Source organism: Nothobranchius furzeri, chromosome 4 (genome assembly GCF_043380555.1).
Source record: "Nothobranchius furzeri strain GRZ-AD chromosome 4, NfurGRZ-RIMD1, whole genome shotgun sequence".
Taxonomy (NCBI): Eukaryota; Metazoa; Chordata; class Actinopteri; order Cyprinodontiformes; family Nothobranchiidae; genus Nothobranchius; species Nothobranchius furzeri.
Genome location: NC_091744.1, coordinates 434,174 through 459,806, shown reverse-complemented (window position 1 = coordinate 459,806; position 25,633 = coordinate 434,174). Strand labels below are relative to the sequence as shown.

The 25,633-nt window shown below is 43.5% G+C and overlaps 1 protein-coding gene across 1 annotated transcript in view; it reads right to left on the bottom strand.

Annotated features, from left to right (window-relative positions):
- Window positions 1-25,633, bottom strand: part of LOC107391375 (voltage-dependent T-type calcium channel subunit alpha-1I) — a 374,405-nt gene that overhangs the window by 139,002 nt on the left and 209,770 nt on the right. The window contains exons 7-8 of the mRNA XM_070549995.1: window positions 17,844-18,186; window positions 15,843-15,935 (exon numbers count right to left, since the gene is read on the bottom strand). Coding sequence (XP_070406096.1) covers window positions 15,843-15,935; window positions 17,844-18,186 — 436 coding nt within the window. The remainder of the gene's footprint in view (window positions 1-15,842; window positions 15,936-17,843; window positions 18,187-25,633) is intronic.

The following is a 25,633-nucleotide window of genomic DNA, read 5'->3' as shown; positions in this document are numbered from 1 at the left end:
ACTCCGAGCCCCTCCCGAATGACCGAGCTTCTCACCCTATCTCTAAGAGAGAGCCCAGCCACCCTTCAGAGCAAACTCATTTCGGCCGCTTTTTTCCGCTGTCTCGTTCTTTCGGTCACTACCCAAAGCTCATGACCATAGGTGAGGGTAGGAACGTAGATCGACCGGTAAATCGAGAGCTTCACCTTCTGACTCAGCTCTCTCTTCACCACGACAGACCGGTACAACGCCCACATCACTGCAGATGCAGCACCAATCCTCCTATCGATCTCACACTCCAGTTTTCCCTCACTCGTGAACAAGACCCCGAGATACTTAAACTCCTCCACTTGGGGCAGGACCTCATCCCTGACCCGGAGAAGGCATTCTACCCTTTTCTGAATCAAGACCATGGTCTCAGATTTAGAGGAGCTGATTCTCATCCCAGCTGCTTCACACTCGGCTGCGAACCGCTCCAGTGAAAGCCGAAGATCACGTTCTGATGAAGCCAACAGGACCACATCATCTGCAAAAAGCAGAGACCTGATCCTCAGGCCACCAAAACAGATGCCCTCCACACCTTGGCTGTGCCTATAAATCCTGTCCATTAAACTTATGAACAGAATCGGTGACAAAGGGCAGCCTTGGCGGAGTCCAACTCTCACTGGGAACGAGCCCGACTTACTGCCGGCAATGTGGACCAATCTCTAACACCGGTCATACAGGGACCTAACAGCCCGTATCAGAGGGCCTGATACCCCATACTCCCTGAGTACCCCCCACAGGGCCCACCGAGGGACGAGGTCAAACGCCTTCTCCAAATCCACAAAACACATGTAGACTGGTTGGGCAAATTCCCACGCACCCTCCAGGATCCCCCTAAGGGTATAGAGCTGATCCAGTGTTCCACGGCCAGGACAAAAACCACATTGCTCCTCCTGAATCTGAGGTTCAACAATCTGACAAACCCTCCTCTCCAGAACCCTGAATAGACCTTACCAGGAAGGCTTAGGAGTGTGATCCCCCTGTAGTTGGAACACACCCTACGGTCCCCCTTTTTAATAAGGGGACCACCACCCCGGTCTGCCAGTCTAGTGGGACTGCCCCCGATGTCCGTGCGATATTGCAGAGCCGCATCAGCCAACACAGCCCCACAACATCCAGAGCCTTAAGGAACTCCAAGCGGATCTCATCCACCCCTGGAGCCTTGCCACAGAGGAGCTTTTAAACCACCTCAGTGACCTCAGCACCAGAGATTTGATAGACCAACCCAAAGTCCCCAGACTCTGATTCCTCACAGGAAGACATTGTAGCGATATGAATATGCCATGTCTGCCCTTAACAGCTGCCCTTTGACCCAGTGACAGTGTGCATAAATTGCCACGGTCGTGTGCTTGCTTCTGGTGTTTACATTCCAGCAAAGAAGACAGAAGAAGGACGAAGAACGCTTTTCATTAGTTAATCAAAGAACTTTATTTTTAATAAAGCTAATCAAAACAGCTGTTGGTCAATAATAATCAGGTGACCGATCTGTGAAATCACAATGTTATGATTTATGTGTTTAATGAATAACAGGACTTGGGCTAACTGAGCTAGACATCCTGATCCACATAAGGTAAACACATGACACATTGTTCACTCATCCAATCAGAACTTCCTTTCTGATGCGTGGCAGAGCTCTGTGGTGTTTAGTTAATCTGTCTACTTCGATTAGCTAAGAATCATAAACAACTAAGCTAATAAAACAGAACAACGCCATTTTAATTCAGTTCCACCGCAAGTTTCAACGTAGTTCCAACGTGAGTTCAACCAGCTCTCAAGTCCATCTGATGTCCATCATCGCTAAGTGAAGTACAGACTGGCCAGCTGTATTTTCTACTTTTAAGCTGAGAACTGTCAAGCTGGAAAACTGTCATTTTATCAACAAGACGACGGTTCCTTCAGAATAAAAGCTGAACTCTATGACCCAATAAAGGGGGGTCTCTACGTGACCCTGAAACCTGCCGTTGTACCGGGAGACTATCCATAGACTGGTTTGTTGTGCTGCCGATGCTGTTTCACCAGTTCCAGCACCAAGGAGGGTCGAGGACCTGGCATCCAGATCTAACACGGGGGTCTCCGCACGGTACGTAGATCGGCATAGATTGCGTCTCATGTCTTCCTCCTGAAGTCCCTCGTTGGTCAGTTAGGGCAACAACACCTCGCACTCAGACTCGCCTCCACCAGATGGAGGTTCTGAACTGACACACACACACCAACACTTCAGCATTACACCCATCTGCATCCATCATTAGAGAGTTAGTCCTGGTGATTGTTTCAAATAATTATAAAATAAATATTCTTAAACGTCCCATCTCTCTCTCTCTTCTTGTCTCTAATTCAATACAAGGTGTTTGAATAAAATTCCCTGTGGTAAAAACAACCTTTTTGATTCTAAGGGCCCGGTCCAAAGATTAATGATCCAGCCCAGATTTGGATCAGTGATATCTCTGAACCTTAATAAAAGTGTAATAATATACCAACTATATTCCGCTACAACATGTTGGTGGGATTGAGGAGATCTTTGAAGTATTCTGCCCACCGATCCACAACATCCTGAGTAGAGGTCAGCAGTATACCGTCCCCACTATAGATAGTGTTGGTAGTGCACCCCCCCCACCCCCACCCCCACCCCGAGGCGCCAGATGGTGGACCAAAATCTCCTCGAAGCCGTATGGAAGTCTTGCTCCATGGTCTCACCGAACTCCTCCCATGCCCGGGTTTTTGCCTTGGCGACCACCCGAGCCGCGTTCCGCTTGGAATGCCGGTACCAGTAAGCTGCCTCTGGAACCCCACAGGCCAAAAATACCTGATAGGACTATTTATTCAGCTTGACAGCATCCCTAACCGCCGGTGTCCACCACGACAGGCACCGACGATCCTGCGACCACAGCTCCGGTCGGCCGCCTCAACAATGGAGGCACTGAACAGGGTCCATTCAGACTCAATGTCCCCCGCCTCCCCCGGAACATTTTGGAAGTTCTGTCGGAGGCGGGAATTGAAGCTCCTTCTGACAGGAGACTGCCAGACGTTCCCAGCAGACCCTCGCAATACATTTGGGCCTGCCTGGTTTGACTGGCAACCCCCCCCCCCCCCCCCCCCCCTGAGCCAAATCACCACCAGGTAGTGATCAGTTGACAGCATCACCCCTCTCTTCACCCGAGTGTCCAAGACATGCGGCCGCAGGTCAGATGAAACAACAACAAAGTCGATCATCGAGCTGTGGCCTAAGGTATCCTGGTGCCAAGAGCACATGTGGACACCTTTATGTCTGAACATGGTGTTCATTATGGACAATCCATGACTGGCACAGAAGTCCAATAACAAAACACCACTCGAATTCAGATCAGGTAGGCATTCCTCCCTACCACAGTTCTCACTGTCATTGCCCACGTGAGCATTAAAGACCCCCTGTAGAACGAGGGAGTCACCAGAAGGAGTGCTTTCCAGCACCCCCTCCAAGGTCTCCAAAAAGGTTGGGTAGTCTGAACTGTAGTTTGGTGCATGAGCACAGACCACAGTCAGAACCAGTCCCCCCACACGTAGGCGGAGGGAGGCTACCCTCTCATTCACTGGGGTAAACCTCAACGTACAGGCACCAAGATGGGGGGCAACTGGTATGCCCACCCCTGCTCGGCGCCTCTCAGTGGGAGCAACTCCAGAGTGGTAGAAAGTCCAACCCCTCTCAAGGAAACTGGTTCCAGAGCCAGAGCCATGCGTTGAGCTGAGTCCGACTATATCTAGTTGAAACCTCTCAACCTCACACACCAACTCAGGCTCCTCCCCCACCCAGAGAGGTGACATTCCATGTGCCAAGAGCCAGCTTCTGTAGCCGAGGATCAGACTGCCAAGGTCCCTGCCCTCGACTACCACCCGTCATACACTGCACCCGAACCCTTTGGCCCCTCCCACGAGTGGTGAGCCCATGGGAAGGGGGACCCACGTTTCCCTGGGCTCCATGGGTGAAAGCCCGGCCACCATGCACTCGCCAACGCACCCCACCTCCAGGCCTGGCTCCAGAGGGGTCCCCCGGTGACCCACGTCCAGGTGAGGGAACACGGTTTCCATTTATTTAATTCATCATAAGAGGTCTTTGGGCTGCTCTTTGTCTGATCCCTAACCTAGGACTTGTTTGCCATGGGTGACCCTACCAGAGGCAGAAAGCCTCAGACAACTTAGCTCCTAGGATCATTGAGACACTCAAACCCCTCCACCATGGTAAGGTGGGAGCCCATGTTTCAGGAATTAGAAGTTAGTCTGTTAGTTGTTAGAAATTGGAGTCTTACTTATAGTAGTTCTTGATATTCAGACTTCTTGCCTCTAATTGGCTAACAGGTTGGTTTGGATTCTGAGTTTGTGCCCTTATGTAGCAGACTTGTTGCAGCAAAAGCTCCTGCTAGGAAGCAGCTGCTGTGGTTTGAATATTCTGAATGACTGTATGCAAATAGTGCACTGCCCACCAAACAGTAACTCAGCATTAAATGTTGTTTTTCTACAGGCTGAAATTTTTTCTTAATCAAAAACGTCAACTGTGTTGCGGTTTAAATGTCTGATGTGCATGGCTGACATTCTGCAAAATGCAGCAGGTGAAAGAAGGAGAGTAATAACAAAAGAGAAGAAAAGAAAATGTTAAGGTCACCCTGAATAGCAGCGCCAAAGTGGAAAAAAAAGAGATCAGCAACAAGGTGGAAAAGGGGGAGAAGTAGTGTACTGAGATCAATGGTGATGGTGAACCAGCTCACCCCATTCCACTCTTCATCTAAATGAAGACTGAAGGTAAATGTACTCGGTTGTGTAAGCCAGGGTGTATAGGCCAGTGTTTTGCATGTAAATCGGCTCTTCATTGATTCAAAGTGGGAGGTTATGTTTGGGTTTTATCCCAGATGAAAACTCATGGACTGAATGGAATACGACAGGTCCGAGCACCCATTCAGCACTTTCTCTGGTCCCATCAAATATTGATTCTCACAGTCTGTTGGAGCTGCTGAAATAAAGTTGGATTCTTTTCTCCCTCTGTGTGTGTGCGGGTGTGCGTGCACACTTGTGTCTTTTTTGTATTTTCACCAGAGTCACGTCATCGCAATAAGAGAGAATGGATGATGGATAATTTCCTTAAGTAGCTCCCAGCATTAAAACTGTTACTTGAACAGTCACACATTTAATCTCTCTTAGCGCCTTTTTTAGTTGTTTTAGTCTGTTTTCAGGTATGGCGTCTATGGTACAGCACACACGTTGTAATAGTCTACTGGCTTGATCTTGTGCAAGAGGTAGCTTGGAGCTGCTACCTATCTCAAGTGATCATTGAATGAGATGTGAGGTACATCCTAAGTGAGTGAAGATTAGCAGACAACCATTCTTACACTCATTTCTAAAGCTGCAATTTTTGCATCACTTCAAATTTTTGACCATTTTGAGACAATTTTACTTTTGTGCGAGAATCTTGGTGGTTGGAGCAAGTTTTGCATTGTGCGTTGTGTAGTATTCAGGGTGTAACGATTAGCAATCATGCAGTTGCACAACCATCAAATATATTTGATATTTTACTCGTCCCTCATAAGGGTATCGCACTGTTGAAGCAACCCAAAAGTACCAGAACCACTCACAAAGCGCACGCGCCAACCTGGTTCCACAGGTATTTCACGCCATTTTCTTTTATTTTTCCACTTTTTTCCACACACAATGACGAGGGTTGTCAAGAAAATGTGTTTTCCTCATTTATGTCAAATAAAACAAATCCCAAAGCATTGTTTAATTCCTTTTTTTCATCTTCCTCCTCCAACCCCCATAAACCCCTGCGTGTCCTTCTATGGCAAGCCTGAAGGAGAGCATACTACATCAAGAACAGCTCAACAGTCTTCTGAGTTTTTGCCAAACGTCTGACGAGTTGTGTTAAACTACTGTTTTTAGCATATTTTCAGGTTTGACATGTTGCTACCAGACATTCAGCACGAGCAGGTCGCATCTGGGTCATAGTGTGATAACATGCATTTCTAAGTTCCTTTTTTAGACACAGTAAAGTTTTTTTTTACCTTGCTCACAGTTTTGATCACCCCTGCGATCTTCATCAGAGCTAGCCGCTAATGGCGGCGTCACTTCCTTCTCCGCCATTAGCGGCTAGCTCTGATGCAGGAGTGATCGAAACTGTCAGCAAAGTAAAAATACCTTCCTGTGTTTAAAAAAAGAACTTAAAAACGCATTCAGAAGAAAAACACAGAATGAATATACAAAAAAAAGTGTGATAACATGACCCGTGAGCTTTGCTTTGCTCTGCGAGGAAGTCGTACAGCTGAATGCTGTGAGTGAAAAAGTCACAGTGTATGCCCCACTTTAGATGCATGGAGTCACTAACTGACCAAACAAGTTTGTTTTTGGACTGTTGGTCAAAAAAGTATCAGGAGAAAGGCTATACATACGTATAAACGAGGAACATTTAAACTTTATGTAGAAGAGTCAGAGCCAGAAATAAAACTGAACTGCTTTTTATTGGATGCCAGATTTGCAGAACTTGTGCAGCCTATACCAGCTGACATCAGCTCTTTAAATGATCAACTATCAGTGTGCCAAAAAGTTCCCATGATGCTCCAGAATGCTCTGGTTTGAACTAAGCATTTTGTCAAGGTTTCTCTGAAAGCTTTTTTTTTTTTTAAACCTATCCTGCTTTTTGGGTTCCTTCTTATTAAAACAGTGGCTATTTTGTCAGTTAGAATAAGCACACACAAGTTAAGGTAAAAAAACACTATTATTCTACACTGTAAAACACACTTAGAAAACCACTTTTCAAATAAAGATGCATGCACAGATACATTTGCCAGACCATGCAGGCAGCAGAACAATAACTTTGGTCACAAATGGATTTCTCAGGGTGCACGCAGTCCGTTTTATTTATATCAGTTCTGTGTTCATTCTGTTGTATGTCCACGTTAACTCCGGCTAGTGCCTTAGACAATTTTCAGCTTAGACTCTCTTTATAGTTTTTATGCAAAAAGACAAAATAATCCTGAACCATACAACCAGAAAGGTCAGAAAAGTTAAAGCTTTTGAAATGGCTCAGCTGGAGTCCAGACCTGACTCTTTCAATAAAGAGCTTACAGTGCTGCGTAGAAAGACTTGCTCACAATGAGAAACGTCCAACAGGAGACATGCATGCAAAAAGGTGTTTTAGCTGTTTTATAAACTGTCTCCTTGTGAATGCTGAATAATAAAACAGGCATGACTGTCCTTGGGACATGAATGCACAGATGTTCAGTTGATCTCAAACACATTTTCAGAGATTAGTTTGTCAGACTGAAAGGCTTATAACACAAATCTGTGTAACAAAACATGTTAAAAATATCACCTTTGGTTGCTGAAATCTTGATTTAACCCTAACCAAACACTTCACCATCTTTGATCTTTATTCTAATGAGTGTTTTTGTTCCAACTCTAGATGATCATAATCGGTGTAAAGTATTTATCTAACTCTACATTTTTATCCCACTTGTTTCAACTGTCTCTCCATCTGTCGCTGTCTCTTGTCATCTATTTTCCTTCCAGCACCATCTTGTATCACTTACCCCACACACTCTACCTCTCTCAGTGTGATTTAACACAGCTCGTCAGCATGGATGTCATGTAAGGGAAATTGTCAAAACTCATCGCACTCCGTAATTCCTTTTTCTCGATTAGTCCGGTCTGCTGTTGCTCGCGGCTTTTCATTTCTCCATACTCTGTATTATGCATAAGCTTATTAAATATTATTAAAAGTCTCTCAATCTGTCCACCAGTTCGGTGATGACAAGCTATGATGTGAACAGAAAGCTTAACATCGGAATGGTAAATCACTTAGTTCCACTAAGTCTGTTTGTGAGACGAGCTTTGAAACAAGCTGCAACAAAGCTGACAAAAGCCTGACTGTCAATTATCTTCTCTATGGAGAGAATCTGGAGAGAAACAGATCTGCTTCGACTTTGGGGCAAAGCACAGCTATGGTGCATGTTTTCATTGTTTTGAGATTAATTTACAACAGAAAACCAAACTTGAACATGATGCATCATGTTCAAATTCAAAAGTGTTAATTTTCTGGTGTTGGTCCAATTTAACACCAAGAATAGTTAATGTAACACTAAAATGAGTTATATAGTTGATATATAACCCTGACATGAGAGTTAAAACCCAGTGTTAAAAGGAGTGTTTCCTAATCAACTCTGTAGGTGTCATTTTGGACAAAATAACTCCTGAAAATCTAGCTCTGAACTCCCACAGAAGCTGTGACACCTGCAGAGTTAATTTGTAGACTCCATCCTTTTATTCTAAAAGTTGGATTGGTAGTGACCGATTGGCTGCAGAGAGCTGCAGGAGATGCAATGGGCGAGGTGCATTGTGGGTAGTCGTGTTTTTAGTTAGTTTGTTCTATTTTGGGGTGTTTATGCATGTTTATTTTGAGGAGTTATGTTGTTAGTACTTTGTTCACTGTTGCAAATGTGGTTTTGCTTGCTATGTCATGTTTGTACCCAGGGGCGTCGGACTGGGGGGGGGGGAGGGTATCGTTTACCCAGGGCCCACTGCAGGGAGGGGCCCTGAGACAGCTTTGAATAAAAATGTTTTATTGTTGTTGTTTTTCTCCCCAACTTACTAAATGTCTTAATAAACTTCCCTTTACCTGGATAAAGAGGTTAAGAAACAGAATTTCGCCTTAAAAATAATAACTGAATAATCTCTGAGGCATCTATCACCCCTTAAAAATGTGCAAAGTGGTTTAGTCCACACCAGCGGCCAGGGCTGCACGGCCGCATGTACAGCTATGAGACATCGCAGATGCCGACAGCCAGAGCTGGAGGCAGGAGAGTCAGTCATGTCTTTTCCCAAGAAAGGGAAATCTGGCTTCCAGAAAAGAAAAGAAGGAGAAGGAGGAAAAGTTAATTGAACAGAAGCAAGTAGAAGGACGGTGAGCAGCAGCAGCAGAACACAGTTTTAGCTGATATTAGCTAGCTCTCAGAAGCTGCATTCATGTTAGGTGTTCAGTGTTAAACGCCTTTAGTTTCACCATCAAGATCAAATATTAATTAATTAGTGTTATCAGTGATAACACTAATTAATTAATATATATATTAATCAGAATTATTATCGCGGGCGGCCGCCGCCAATTAATTCGCGGACCTCGCAGGAAAAACATGTTCACTCTGTGTGGATATTTCAGCTCCTTCCCGGTCATGGACCAGGACAAACTTGGTATCGATGGATTCGTGGTAATCTCAGGAATGAGAAGCTGCCACTGTTTTTCGTATAGCATGATGACACTGGTGTTAGAGGATTGTTATTGACTTGGTTAGATATTTTAAGCCTATTTTAAATTTCTTTATATTTGATCTTGAAAACGGACAATCTTATAATTTGGCTGATAATGCAGGGATTATAAAATTTAGAGTACATTACATTCACAGAGAGAACCTGGTTTATTTCATGTCATATGTATTTAATCTATCAATATATATCAGCAAAGCTTAACATCATGAACCATGACAGACATGACCGAAGAGCAGATGAAGATATCATGCCAGGCACTGATGAGAAAATATTACAAGGATCTCACAGCTGAATTTGAGAATGAGATGCTACACCTGAGAACAATATATGGTGCCACATTCCCACACATTCGGTCTCCTCTTGAGCTGCTTAATGCCATCTACAGGATGCAATTACAGAGCATTTCTGGAGAAGTTTGTATTGGACTGAGGATATTTTGCACACTACCTGTGACTGTTGCTGGGGGTGAACGGGCTTTTAGCAAACTGAAACTGGTGAAAAATTATTTGAGATCAACAATGTCCCAGGATAGACTGAACAGCCTAGCTCTTCTGTCTATTGAAAGCCAATTAGCCAAAGGATTGGACTTTAAAGGTCTCATAAGTGATTTTGCTAACATGAAGACCCGTCAGTGGGCATTTACTGGAAAATAAATTCCAGGATTTTTGTTTGAACACATTGTTGGCAAATAAAAATAATTATATGTGAAGTCTGGGCATTTCACTTTTGTTATGCTGGCATTTGTATTTGCTCAATATAGAGGTTAAACTAAGATCATATTTATTATCTTGTCTTATAGCATGACAAAAAATGTGTAAGAGAGATATTAAGTAATTGAGCATGGGGGCCCACCTAGAAGACTTGTACCTAGGGCCCAGAATTTGGTGCTACGCCCCTGTTTGTACCCATGGACGTAATTTTCAGTTTAAAAGTGTGTGTATCTTTACAGTTTGTTCTAATGGGAAACAGGCTTCAACACAAACGGTTGTTTTCCACTTGGTCCTAGAGCTCAACCAGTGTCAATTTAATATAGTGTAATATTGTTTTTGCTCCAGGAGTATGGGGTGGGTGGCTTTCTGTTAAGGGCCATTCAGTCCCTTTACCAGAGGAGCGTGAGTTTGGTCCGCATAGCCGGTAGTAAGTCGGACCTGTTCCCGGTGAGGGTTGGACTCCGCCAGGGCTGCCCTTTGTCACCGGTTCTGTTCATCACTTTTATGGACAGAATTTCTAGACGCAGCCGTGGTGTGGAGTGTGTCGAGTTTGGTGGCAGGAGAATCTCGTCTCTGCTTTTTGCGGATGATGTGGTCCTCCTAGCTTCATCCAGCTCCGACCTTCAGCTCTTGCTGGGTAGGTTCGCGGCCGAGTGTGAAGTGGCTGGGATGAGGATCAGCACCTCCAAATCTGAGACCACGGTTCTCGACCGGAAAAGGGCGGCTTGCCAACTCCGGGTCGGGGGAGTGGTCCTACCTCAAGTGGAGGAGTTTAAGTATCTCGGGGTCTTGTTCATGAGTGAGGGTAGGAGGGATCGGGAGATCGACAGGCGGATTGGTTCGGCCTCTGCAGTGATGCGGACGCTGAGCCGATCTGTCGTGGGGAAGAGGGAGCTGAGCCAGAAAGCCAGGCTCTCGATTTACCGGTCGATCTACGTCCCAATCCTCACCTATGGTCATGAGCTTTGGGTAATGACCGAAAGAACGAGATCGCGGATACAAGCGGCCGAAATGAGTTTCCTCCGTAGGGTGGCCGGGCTCAGCCTTAGAGATAGGGTGAGGAGCTCGGACATTCGGGAGGGACTCGGAGTAGAACCACTGCTCCTCCGGATCGAAAGGAGCCAGTTGAGGTGGTTTGGGCATCTGGTCAGGATGCCTCCTGGACGCCTCCCCGGGGAGGTGTTTCGGGCATGTCCTGCCGGTAGGAGGCCCCCGGGTCGACCCAGGACACGTTGGAGAGGTTACATCTCCAATCTGGTCCGGGAACGCCTTGGGGTCCTGTCGGAGGAGCTGGTGGACAAGGCCGGGGAGAGGACGGCCTGGAGCTCCCTAGTTGGGATGCTGCCCCCGCGACCCGGACCCGGATAAGCGGAGGAAGACGACGACGACGACGATTGTTTTTGGATGGTAAAAAGTGCAGGGGTCAAAACTTGACTTTGGAAAAAGTGTGTGTGTGTGTGTGGGGGGGGGGGGGATCCCCCCACCCCCCCACCCCCCCACACACACACAATTACATCCATGTTTGTACCATAAGTGAGGAGGCCGGTCAAAAGAATCGGGCCGCTGTGCGTTCCACGGTCACATTAAAAAAGTACTATAAGGTCCACGCTATGTGATCAGGACTCTACTCCTTGTGATCCTCTCCCACTGACTGATTACAGTCATGAGGTGTACAACTTGAGTTAGCTAGTGTTTATTTGTGTAGCTGGTAGCTTCCTGGCATGGCACACTAAAAAGTATTACAATTCATTAAAACATGGTGGTGATTAATAACTTGAGTGTAAACCGACTCTGAAAATTAACGCAGGTTCTAGTGTACACGTCACCGAAATGATCTCTTTAGAGAGTTAGGCTAACACTGTCTTGGTGTCACAATTCAACTCAACAAGTGTTTACATGTGGAGTTTTAACACTAATTTGGTGCATTTTGTAAACTCTGCTGGTGTTAAAATTTAACACCAGCAGAGTTGAGTATTAACACTAAAATGGTGTTAAAATGTTCACTCTTTTAAAAGTGTTGATTTAACACTGAAGCAATGGTTCCCATATAAAGTCTGAAGAAGTGTTAATTTTAACTGTGAGTGTTAATTCAGAACTTTCAAATTTGCTGTGTGCTAAACATTTTCTTCAGTGCAGATTATCCATCGTAAAAAAGGCCCAGCAGAGGATGTACTTCCTGAGGCAGCTGAAGAAATTCAACCTGCCAGCAAAGTCGATGAGGCAGTTCCACACCGCAGTCACTGAGTCCATCCTCACCTCTTCAATCACAGTGTGGTATCCTGGAGCCATCACCAGGGACAAGAAGAGGCTGCAGCGTGCCGTGCACTCTGCTGAGAAGGCCATTGGCTGTAAACTCCCCTCCCTACAGGACCTGTACACCTCCAGGTCATTGAGGCGTACTGGTTGGGTCACAGCAGACCCATCTCATCTCTTCGACATGCTCCCATGTGGCAACTTACCACAAAAACAGTTTCTTCCCCCTGTGGTCAGACTCATGAATGGCAATCATAGACCTGCCCACTCCAGCTACTTTGTTTCAGTCACATGACCCTAATGTTGTGTTTGCACCTAAACGGATCCAGCTGGCTTCGTTAGTGCAGCAGGCTCTTATAGTTTGGTAAATTGTATTTATCTTGCACCTTCTAGTCAGAACCATCCAAGGCACCTTACAACACAATATTCATTCACATGCTTTGGCTTGACTTGGACTGGTGTTGATGTAAGGCTTTCCTGTTGGTATTAGATCCATTGTTGCCATCCCTTTATTAGTAACAACTTAGATTTAGTTGCAAGCATACCAGACGGGGCCTAAAATGTGATGTCAGAAGATAGTTGGTTGCTGATTGGCTAAGGGGTGGAGTCACCCAAACTCTCCTGAACTTTCATTTTTGCTGCTTGCAGCCTTTTCCGAGTCTCTTCATTTTAGAGTATGACAAAACGTCACAACATCGCTACACTGTCTTCCATTGTTGTGCAGTTTTTTTTTTTGTTGTTTTTTTTTGTCGAGTACAGATCACCTCACTGTCTTTTAGAAACTTTAGTGGTCACCCTGCTTAGACGAGCCCACCCACTAGATCTGTTTCTCAATTGTAATAGAAAACCACCCAAAAAAAAACACACATAGAGTAAAATTGAGCTGAGTCAAGCTGTGCCGATTAGATGCTTGTAAAAAGGCCAAGAGTAAGATTGTGGTGGTTAATTGTGGTGGTAGCAGCAATTCATAGTGACCATGGGTGCTTAAGATGTGATTTAAAGGAGGGTTTGTGGTACGCAGAGATACAGTGTCAACCAGCACCTTTTAGTTTTAACTCTGTTTCAACACACCTGATTTCAATCAGCAGGTAATTAGGCTTCTGCAGAGCTGGGTGAGCTGCTGCACAGGTGATTCAACCTCTGAATCAAGTGTGATGGTGTCACGTTGCCTTCTTCTCAACCCTCAACATCCTCCCCTGGAGGAAACCACACTCACTCAGCCCAGTCGAACTCCACTACCCAGCATTCCCAGTGCCGGCCTTCCGGCTCACGTCACCCGCCACGTCTACATAAGGAAGTGCAGCTCAACACCAAACCACTCAGTCATCGTTCCTAAAAGACTATGCTCCGAGTTCTTATCAGATCCTATCGGATTACTCAAGCCTGTTCTGACCAGACCAGCCCAAGCCACTCACCCTGCTGACTCACAGTAAGCTCGTTTCCTTTTGGAGCTGCCGTGCTCACTAGCTTTGTACGGTTTGACTCCTAGAGCATGTCAATCTGCCCGGCGTCAGTCACTCCGCGCTTGGGTCAAAATACACGCAACAATCCGAACTCTCGCTCCGGTCCAGCTCAGCTCGAGTCAGGCCTTACAGATGGAGCAGAGAAACCACTAAAATGTGCTGGACACTGACCCTCTAGAACCAGAGTTGAATAGCTCGGGTGTAAACGCTTGCTCCAAATTGAGAGCAAGTTATCAAGTAACAAATATTAGATCATTAAAAGTTTCTGAACACAATTAAACATATTTGTGTTTGTGTTTTTTAACTCTAATGCTACATCTTTGACAATCTTTCAAATATTTTTGAACTTTTCAAACCTTTTTATTAATCTTTACACCTCGACTATCTAAAGCAGTTCTACTTGCATCTTCTTCATTTTAGCAAAGTCATTCAACATTCACACATTTTAGCAACAAATGCAATTTATCAAGTTGTTATTGGTTTCTTAAAAATGGTCTCAGTCCTAATCCATGTTTTATGGTATGTTTAATTTTGTTTAAATTGCCGCAATTAGGTATATTATTCACAGACGTGTAATAAAGTGTGTATATTTGCTGGCTGTGTTGCAGCAGCAGACTGTATGACACGGTGTTTAGGTAGACCCTGTGATCAGTGTGTCACCTCCCAACATGTGAGCCTAGAGGATAGATGAAAGATTCCCTTTAATTAAGGACATTTCATTTAACTTCAAAGAGCTGCTCACCTCCTCTCACTCACCCTCCAATCCTCTCCTGATTTCATGCCGACATTTGAGTCCATCACTTCCTGGTCTCCCCTGCTCATGCATTTATCAACCCAGTTCCCATGCTTCCCTCCCTCCTCACCACCAGCTCTCTTAAGCCTGCTTCCTATCATTCCTCTTACTTTACTCATGTAATTGCTTTATATTTATCTATTCTTTTTTTTGTTCCGTTTTCACACAGCTTTCATCATCGGTTTTCTTTCTTTCTTTTCACAAACCCCTTACTCGTGCCTTTGGTTATTTCTCTCCCATCTTCCCCCGTTCACCCTTCATCAATGATGTTTCTGCATCAAAAGACGTGCATTATATCACAAATCATCTGTAGCGAGGCAATTTTAGTGGCTTGATGTGATGGATAATGTCCAACAGCAAATCTGAGAAAGAGCGTGAGAATGTGTCCTTTTGTGAATGTGTGTGTGCCGGTAAATGTGGACGTGTGTCTGTTTGTGAGTGAATGCATGTGCTTCTGCGTGACTGAGAATAAAGAGTGGAGTGACAGATACACGACTGGTGCCCAGCATCCCGCTCAGTGAGAAAGAGGAGATGAAATGAAGGCAGCGGGGGAGAAGAGAGGAAGAGCAAATAAGAAAAAAGAAAGGAGGTTAGGGAAAATAGTGATGCTCAGAGGGTGAGGCAAAGATGGATGAGGTGTGAGAGGGTGGGTAGAGTGTGTGGATTAGTTGGTGGTTGTAAGCTGGAAGAACTGACAGATTTAGGGAGAGAGTGATGCTAGGGAAAGAGACACAATGATAGAATTAGTGAAGAAGCAGGGACGTAAAAAAAAGTAGAAAATCAGGGATCTGACTCTGAAGGCAGGCAATTAAAAGTGTAATAAAAAGACAAGACAGCCCCTGGGTAGCAAAGTAGCTGGAGCTAGCAGTCACGCAGCATTATGATAACACTAGCACACACACATAAGTACTCTCAGACGGGGCTAAAATAGAAATATAGTGAGGAAAACACGCATCAGCGCTCACACACAAAAGCCTGCTGTGGCACACGCGCAGAAGCTAAAGGACTGGAATTAAAAAGTGTTTTAACTGAACAAAGGGGGGATTCTTCGGGGATTTGAGCTTGCCTCTCACCGTGACACTGACAGATTGTGTGTGTGTGTGTGTGTGTGTGTGTGTGTGTGTGTGTGTGTGTGTGTGTGTGTGTGTGTGTGTGTGTGCACGCGCACAGGAATAGCAATGTAGGTGAAGAGATCAGGGCAAGCAAAGGCAGATACCATGCATGGTATAATTAGCAGTGGCAAATTTCAGCTAATGTTTAAAATGTGTTAAACAGGGTTTCACCACATTTTTCAAATTGAAAGCGAACAAAAGCATGACTTACTATAATCAGCAGGATGAAGTAGATGAAGTTATAGAAAGAGTGGGCGTCCATGACATAGTACATGATCTCCACCCAGCCTTCCAGAGTGATCACCTACAACAAAGGGTTGAGACCGTTGGACAGTCAGAGGACTGTTTCCTAGTAGGGTGAAGTCGGTTATGCGTCTTTCTTCAGCTACATAATTAAAGTGGTCTTGTTGAAGACCCTCTCCTAAAGTTGATTCAGTGACAGGGTTGAAGCCCCATTTGCTCTTCCAGTTGGGACATCCAGAAAAGAAGGCTGGAAGAAAAGGTGAGCACTACTGTGACAGTAATGTTGCCTCTCAGCCAAGAACATTTGACAACATTTTCAGCTTCTAATAACTCTGAAGCAGAGAACGTTGAGAAACTGATGTGTTGTCAGTATCAAAAGTCAAGGTTTTGGGATGATGCATTGGGCATTTTAGTTTGGAAAGAATTCATTGAGCCTTTAATCATTGCCTGGAAACAGTTCACAGCCCCAAAAGAGGCAGACTTTTTATCCTGTGCAAAACAAACAAAACCAAACAAAAACAAACAAACAAACAAAAAAAAACACGACTTAAGTAGTAGATTTGAATCTTTTTTACGTAACTGGTAAGGGTGTTGGAAATGGATAGAGCCAAACCAGAACTATTTTATCAGTTCCAAGTTTCTAAGTTTAATTTACGGTGCATTTCCTCAGAGTCTAAATACGCTCCTTCAGCCTCACAGATGCCACTAAACATTTTATGTGTAAGACATGACGAGGCCATGTTACAGTGTTTTCTTTTAAATCAGTCTTAAACATATTGATCTGCAGAGCTTACATTTCCTCTTATTTTAACTGTAGACACCCCCACAAGGGAGCATAATAAAATTAGGATCTGATTAGAAAGCTTTGTTTCAGAGGGTTTGCAAAACATAATTACATAATTTCCACAGTCTGAGTTTTCACAACCTTAAAAATAACTTTCTCTTGCAGATGGTTAAGCATGGGTTGTAGGCTGTTTCCTCTGTAGCTCTGTTCAGTGGAGAAGCCAAACTAAACATCAGAAACAGCGAAACACACTGATGAGACAAGTATCGGAGAAATCATTAAAAACTACTGGAAAGTTGCATAAAAATCCCTGATAAGAACAAGTATACAAAATACCAAAAGCTCTCATTAAATTCTTCATTAACTGGTCATTAAACAAAGCACCTCTTTTTGGATTGAGTGTGAAAATCCCAAATTACTCATTGACGTTAGTAATAAAAGAAGCCAGATTCTTAAGGCAAATAAAAATGTCTAAAATGTCTGAATGCGTTTTACATGTATGCAAGGTCAAAAACAGGCTCAGGCAAAAACAGGAACTAAGAACTACTAAAAAGAATGGAGAATTTTGTATTTTCTTTCATTGTTTTATGGAAGTCGGATGGGCTTGAAGTCTGAAGTCACTGAAGGCATAAATAATGATGTAACAAGCATAAACATATTAAACATTTTATATCTATTTATTTAAACTGCATTATCTTAAAACATGGAGTGGGACTATTAAAAGAAAAGAGCATTTATTTTTACTCAGAAGTACCCCTGGAGGACTTAGTTGTTCGTCCTTTTATCAAAACTGAGGGTTGAAACCATACAGATTAGATTTGAAGTCTTACAGACAAGAAACTGTTTTGTTTAAATGCTTAAAGAGCTGACTGTGTTACAAAGACATCCAGAAAAATAAGTTCATGCTTACCTTGTATTTATTGTGTCATTCACAGCTGTTTATGTGAGCTTTTAGAGAAATAAAATACCATAAATGTTGCCTGACTTTTTCTCATTTTTTTAAAAAAGCAAACAGGATGCTTCTGAAAATGTATCTACTTGAAATAGTGTTTTTATTCATTAAGTACCCTTAAACGTTGAGTCTGAAATGCTTCTCAAAAAACCCTTAAAAAATAAAAAGCAAATGCACAAAAACAAGTGCAGTTACGTTAGATATTTAATGTAAGATTTAATCCACATACACACCTGAAAGATGACAATCCAGGCATAGGCGATGTTATCAAAGTTGATTGCTCCTTTGTGTGGGTTAGTGCTTCCAGTATGACATCTTGTATAGTACTGGTTCCAGTTGACACACAGACCAGCAACACTGTTGCTGCCATTGGACAAAGGTTCAGGGCTCAGGCCAAGTGACTGGCGATACAGCACGTCCTCCTTATCCAGGCAGCATGCTCGTCCTCCTTCACGTCGAGCTGGGACATCCAAACAGGACATGATGCCATTGTCGACAGGTAGAGAGCAGATGAAGGGCCGCTCATCATCCTCATCAGCCATATAATACGGCCGAGGGAGGCTTAAACCATTATTCCTAGAAACGACAAAAGTAAAGCTTCATAAAATCTGTTTCTGTTGGAGAGTAGAAACAAGTGGAAACACTGAGCTAATATTTGTTGTTAAACACACACAAACACACATTCTGGTCTTGTTATAGATTTGAGGACCATTATTGCCTTCCATTCATTTTAGTGACTGCATTGTGCCTAACTCTAACCCTACCTCTAAAACCAACTAATATAAAAAGCAAGCTGTAGTGCTTTATCGTATCGAGCAGCTAAGAATGGCCATACTTGATTTTACAGTTAATCAAAGAATGACCTGCAAACAACCATGACGTATGAAATTGATAGTAATGAAGATTGCTTTTAAAAATAATTTGCATTCACTGCTATGCGATTTGAGGCATTGGTTCTCAGTGAACAAATGGTTGGATCTTCTACTTTGGATTGGGAGGAAGATCCCCAATTGAAGAAAAGAAAAATGAGGAAAGCAACAGATCAGTGAATATGGAGCAAGGCCATCATTCACCTATGTATATATCATTTTAGGGGTTGGGTAAAAGAACCAAATAGTGAACACAGGTGACAAAAAATTAACTGCCCCAAACAGGGTTGCCATTGTCAGCCTTAAGAACAGGATGTGGAGCTCAGACATCTGGGAGGGACTTGGAGTAGAGTTGCTGCTCCTCCACAGCTTAGGTGGTTCATTCATGTGGGCAGGGCTCCGTCTGGTTCCTTTCCAGGTTAGAGGGTTTCAGGTAAGTCTTTCCCGGAGTGGATTCCAAGGCTGACAGGACATGCTGGTGGGATCATGGCTGTGCCAATTTCCAGGGACTCTATCGTTCATCCACCCATTTAAGGCCTACTTCATCAAGTTTAGTTTAAGACACACATTGAGGAAGATGCAGGAATAAATATAAAAGCTCTTTCGTTGAACATTTTACAGCTGCTTACTACTGGTTTTAATCATTGAGGAAGGACCCAATATCAACTAAGTAGGAGGAGTCCTCATAAGAATGCTAACCCTGAATTTGGATACAGCTCATGGGTCGAGGCTGGCCTGGAAACATGCTAGGATCCCAGTAGAGGAACAAAGAATTTGCTGGAGTTTGGACGGTCAAAGATTATGTTTGCTGCCCATACAATTTACACGATTGTTGGAAGGAAACAGGAGAAGGCTATGGACTCTTAGAGCGTGAAGCTGTTTTAAATGACTATTCGGACCTAATGGCAGCGTTGATGCCACCTCACATGACTGTGGACCGTTTGATTCAAGGGTAAAGACAGCAGTTGTAAACCTTAGAGTCAAACTTGATAGTGCCCTGGGCTTAGATGCCCATGTAAATGGAATTGTGCCCCCCTCTTTTTATCATCTGCATCGTTTAGCTAAAATGAAACCATTCCTGACAAGACACCACTTGGAGATAGTAGTACATGCTTTTATTACGGCTCGAATTGATTACTGCATTTCCATCCTATTTAGTGTGAGCAGGGCAACTATAGTGAGACTACAACTGGTGCAAAATGTGGCTGCAAAGATTTTAGTGGACAAAATAATTTCTGACCATGCTTCTCCAGTCTTGGCATCCTTACACCTGTTGATTTCAGAATTTGTTTTAAAATAATTGTATTGTTTTTTAAATAGTTTAATTGACTGGCTCCATCATACTTGCAGACACAGATAGAGCCGTATACCCCGGCACGGCCACCAGTGTGTAAAATATTGTTTTGCTCTCGGTCCCTAAGAACCGCCTAAAGACAAGAGGAGACAGGACGCTCTCTGTGGCAGGCCCAAAACTCTGGAATGAGTTACCCTACTCTGTAGGTTTGTAAAGGTAGGCTAAAGACGTTTTTATTTGATCTGACCTTTACCTACTGGCCGTTTTTAGTGGTTATTTTTGTAAGTTGTATGTTGTTTTACATTTCTTTTATTGTTTTTAATTCCTGTCCTGTTATTTTCATTGTTTCTCTGTACAGCGCTTCGTTGTCATCCCTGTGCCTGAAAGGTGCTTTAGAAATAAAGTTGAAGTTGAGTTGAGTAGCAATCAGTCGCAGTTGTCACTATGCTCCATTCATCCATTTTCATTTGCTTATCTGGAGTCGGGTCACGGGGGCAGAAGCCTAAGTCGAGAGGCCCAGACCCTCTCCCCAGCAACTTAGGCCAGCTCCTCCGGGAAAATCCCAAGGCGTTCCCTGGCCAGATGAGAGACATAGTCCCTCCAACATGTCCTGGGTCTACCTTGAGGCCTCCTTCTGGTTGGACGTGCCCGGAAAACCTCACCAGGGAGGCATCCTGACCAGATGTCCGAGCCACCTCAACTGGCTCCTCTCAATGAGGAGGAGCAGCGAATCTACTCCGAGCCAATCCCGGATGACCGAGCTTCTCACCCAATCTCTGAGGGAGAGCCCAACCTCTCTGTTCGGAAGTTCTGTCGGAGGTGGGACTTGAAGCTCCTTCTGACAGGAGACTCTGCCAGACATTTCCAGCAGACCCTCGCAATTCGTTTGGGCCTGGCTGGTCTGACCGGCACATCCAAATGTCACTGTGTTTGAAAATGAAATTGTTCAAGGTTCCATGAAGAGCAGGTAAGATTAAAGTTGCTCAAACTAAATAGTCACAGAATCTTACATAAAAATGTTGACAACACCCCCTTAAAGATTTCACAGAAACATGGGGACAGGTAGGACACAGGCAACAAGGAGGGATGGATAAGTCTGCAATAAAGTGGACACTCGCCAGTGTATTATTGGGATTTTGAAGACAGCTAAACTGCTTGTCCTCTGTGGTTATTTCACTCAGCAACATGGTGTGAAAATGAAATTCACAGCAGCATTTTCACGGAGACAGAGATAAGAGGATGAAAGGATAGAGACAGAGACAGATCCCATTATGTTTGTAGTGGTAAAATTTAACAAAATGACAGCTAACAGAAAGATGCTAGAAGGTAGGAACAGGCACACTATCAGCCTGAATCACCAGGCTGTCACAGCATCATGTCAGACACTGTTTGCCACCATTTCACATTCCCTGGATGAGTACTTTTCTGTATGTACCAAGTACTTTTTGCTGTTTTCTACATGTTTTTCTCGCAGTCAGAGTTGGATAATGCCACGTTAGTGACAGAGCTGCTTGGCCGACTTTCTGCAAGGCCTCTATAGTTCCTTTTAAACAGATAGACAAATGCCTCAGTGTGCATTTGGTTAAAAATGGTAAAGAGAAAGTCAATTTACTTTACCTTAACCACGTTTTAAAACCTGGTTTCTATTCCACACAGAGTGAGAAGGAGAGAGGTGAGCAACATGTGTGGAAGAGAAGGAGGCAGCGAGACATATTACAGTTATTTGTCTTGACACTAAGAGAAGAGAGAGGTTGGGGATAATGATAGAGAACAGCAGAGCTCTGTGCAACTTGATTTCAATCTGAGAGAGAGCTGCTGTCTAAAGGGCAGCCCAGAGAAAGAGATACGGATAAATGCAGGCATTTTTTAGCAATTATGTTTGACCTGATCTTTGAGAAAGCTTGACAGAAGCATCGTGGTACTGCCGTATCACTCTGTCTCTATCGCTCTTTGGATTTTTGTATCTTGGGCTCTGTCAGTGTGAGTTGAGTCTTGTCAAACGAAAAATACAATGAGCTCCACTGACATGACTGCCAGCCTTTTATCAAGATTCTTGTAAGTTTCAGAGTGCAAATAAATAGTACCGTGGATCTTTTGAGATATTAGATGTTACATGTGATTTGGGTTTATGGTGCATGGTGGCACTGGTAAAAATAAATAGATAGATAAATCCAAATTAGCATGTTCATATAAAACTAGTGTGGACAAAATGAAGATTCAGAAACACATTTCATGTGCATTTATCTTTGGATTATTAATGAATTAATGAACGGATGAATTAATTAATCAATCAATTAATTTATGTATTTATTAATGTTATCTTGGGTTTTAGAGATAGGCAATGCACTTTACAGTAAGTAAAATGCAAGACTTTAATAAAACAACATTAAAACTGTTGCTAGGAAACAACATTGTTTCCTGGTCATGTTTTCCAAACTTTTTGAGGTTTCTTCCTGTTTAAAGGGAGTTTTCTTCTCCACTGTTGCTACATGCTGTCTTAAGCCGGGCGTACACTGTGTGACTTTTTCACTTTTTTGAGCCGATTTTCCACTCGTGCGAGAATCCACGAGATCGGGGCGAGTTTTACGCTGAGCGTCGTGTAGTGTACAGGGGGTTACGAGAGGCGATTAACACCACGTGACCAGCTACCGATCAGCAGTCGTGAGCTCGCACAAACTTCTAGCGTGTTTGAAATTTTGCTCGTCCATCATGAGGGTATCGCACTGTTGAAGCGGCGCTGCGAGCAGCTGCGACCCAAAAAGTATCAGAACCGCTCACGGCGCATGCGCAATCCGGCATCAACGCCGCTCGCCCGCTATTTCCCTAATAACACACGCTGTTCGTTTTTGTTTCTACACGTTTTTTTACTCACAAAGATTGTCAAGAAAGCGTGTTTGTCGTGTTCATGTCAAATTAAACTGATCACAAAACACAGATTTACTTTCTTTATTTCGTTTTCCTCATCCAACCCCCATAAATCCCTGCGTGTCCTCCTGCAGCACTCCCGAAGGACAACAGGCAAAACAAGACAAAAAAGTCTGACGTGTTGAGTAAAAACTGCTATTTTTAGCATATTTTTAGGGTCGACGTGTTGCTACCAGACGTACAGTGTGAGCAGTCAGGTTGCATCCGAGAACTGGGTCGTGCAGTGTGAGCAGTCAGGTTGCATCCGAGAACTGGGTCGTGCAGTGTGAGCACATGACTCGTGAGATCTGCCCTGCGAGGAAGTCGTACAGTTTGAGCTGAAGCTGAGTGCTACGAGTGAAAAAGTTGCGCAGTGTCCGCCCGGCTTTAGTATGAGGATTGGTGTAAAGTCTCTTGACACAACAAGTCAGTGGCTCAATGCAATCTGTTGGATTTCCTTTGATAGAGAACCTAACTGGCACAATGAACTGAAATAAGTGCACTAATAAATAGATTTAATTGGACTGTTTACTTTGTAAAGTGCCTTGGGATGGCTCTGGTTGTGAATTGGTGCTATTTAAATAAACGGAAATGAATTAGATTAACAACAACAACAAAGTCCGCATTGAGTATGACATTACTCCAGATGTGTGTTCTTTTTCATACCTAATAAAAGTTTAACATTTCAGGTTGAACTCAGATGGTTTGTGGCTTAGTTTCTGCTCTTTTGGAGCTAAACTTGGTGATTTCATATAGTTGTTGAACACCAAACCTTCTGACATGTCCCTGAAATCTTTCACAGCAAACCAAAATGTGAAGCCACTCCATGAAAACAGCAGCGAAACATGCATGAAGAAACGAGATGCAGGGTCTTGACCTGGACTTATTCACAATGACTTCACCAGTGAAACCACTTTTCCTTTTTTAACAGCAACAAATGGACCAAGCTTTGCCATCGTGTCCATGCTGCTGTAATTGTACCTTGTGGTTTTGTCTTGTTTTACTGCTCCGTGCCTCATTATTCACTTCTGTTTTAAAACTCGTTGTTCATAAGAGTCCAATTTCATTTCTTGTCCAATAAACAGCTCCTTTCCTGAGGGAGAAAATCTTTTTGAATGCGCTGAAATCAGCTTGAACACTTTCTCTGACTCAATTCCCAAAAATAACTATTAACCCTCTCAGGCTCAAAATAAGTTTTGATAAAAAGATGAAGAACTAAGTCCTTCAGGGGTACTTCGGAGTTAAAAGATGCTTGTGAAATACGTAGGTGGAGTAACCAGTTATAGGTTTTAACGTTGCAAATCGGCAACGCCTGCCTCCAGAAGGTTAACAAATTGATACCAAGTTGTACTCCATCAGTTAAAAACATCTGTTGTTGTAAAAGTTTTTGAGTGGTGCAGAGTCTAGCTCATTTAACTACATTTGCTGATTCAAGAGTGAAAGGCAGACCTTGCATCACGTAAAACTGCAAAAAGAATTCTGGTTCCTAGCATTTCGGGTTCTATAAGAACCCATACGTATTACTAAGGGGAACATCAAACATCCTTCTGCTCCCTACCTCTTCACAGCCCTCCTGTAGACAACTCAGTTCTGATACAAAAAAAAGCAGCAACGCTCTGGTTTCTATGGACATTTACAGATTTGTTCACATTACATATTGCATTGTGTTAGTGTGTGTGTGTGTGTGTGTGTGTGTGTGTGTGTGTGTGTGTGTGTGTGTGTGTGTGTGTGTGTGTGTTAAGAGTCTGTGCTACAGGTGTGTGTCTGGAAAAGCAAACATGTGCTCCTGGATGTGATTTTCTGCCGACCCCCTGTGACTCCTGCTGTTTGCATTTCCGTCTCGTTGCTAACCAGAGGTCTGGGAACAGCAAGTAAACATCAGAAATAAATGAGGCAGTCCACCCACCTTCTTTTCTCTCCTTTCTGTTGCACTGCCCATCCAAAGTTCCCCTTTTCTGCATGCGACTAAGCTGACATTTAGTAACACTCGAGGCTAACTTGTTTTCAAACCATCATCTGTGTTTGTGATGTTGGCTGGATGATTTTACGCCCGAGGAAAGGCTGGACGCCCAAGAGCAAAGCCATAAATGTTAGCTAGCTCCAGTTTTTTGGTTTAAAATATATAAAATGTCCAGTTTATATCAACTGTTCATCAAAAGAAAAACATGTGCATCCTGTTTTATTTTTAGGTGATAATTCCTAAAACTTACTCAGCAGTCTGTTTAGAGCCAGGGCTTTCTCTTTTTAACCCTCTGGAGCCAGGCGTTGCAGATTTGCGACAGTTAAAATCTACCTACCCGGTTACTCCACATACGTGTTTCATGAGCATTTTTTAACTCAGAAGTACCCCTGAAGTACTTAGTTGTTCGTCCTTTTATCAGAACTTATTTTGAGCCTGAGAGGGTTAACTTTTCCAGTTCATCTCTGACACGGTTACCATGGGGATGACCTACCCCAAAGCTTCTCATCAGATCATTATTTTCTCACTAGGCTTGGCCGTGCAGACTGCTGTCAAGCCCACTCCCCCATGCAACTAAACCAGCCTAATCAAATGCTTGGCTGAGAATTTGGTCTCCTCAGGCGATCACGCACCACCACAACAGTCATATAAGCTGTACTCATAATAGACTATATGGGAACAAACAACACCTGTTAAAAATTCCAGCTTCTAATTTGAGCTTGTCATTTATTTTTGTGGTTAACGGGGAACATTAACACACTTGTTTTAATTTATAGTCAACATGGTCTCTATAAAACGTGGTTTATTCTATTTTGCTCACATTTAAAAGAGCTATGAGTCCTAATGCAACTGAATGAGTATTAAAGACAATTTAGATGTAATCATAACCCGTTTTAACTCCTTACTGTTATAAATAAAACATATTTTTAGAAAATAGTTCTACAGATTGTTAACTACACTTATTCCATTCCAAATGACTGGTACCATCCACTCAAC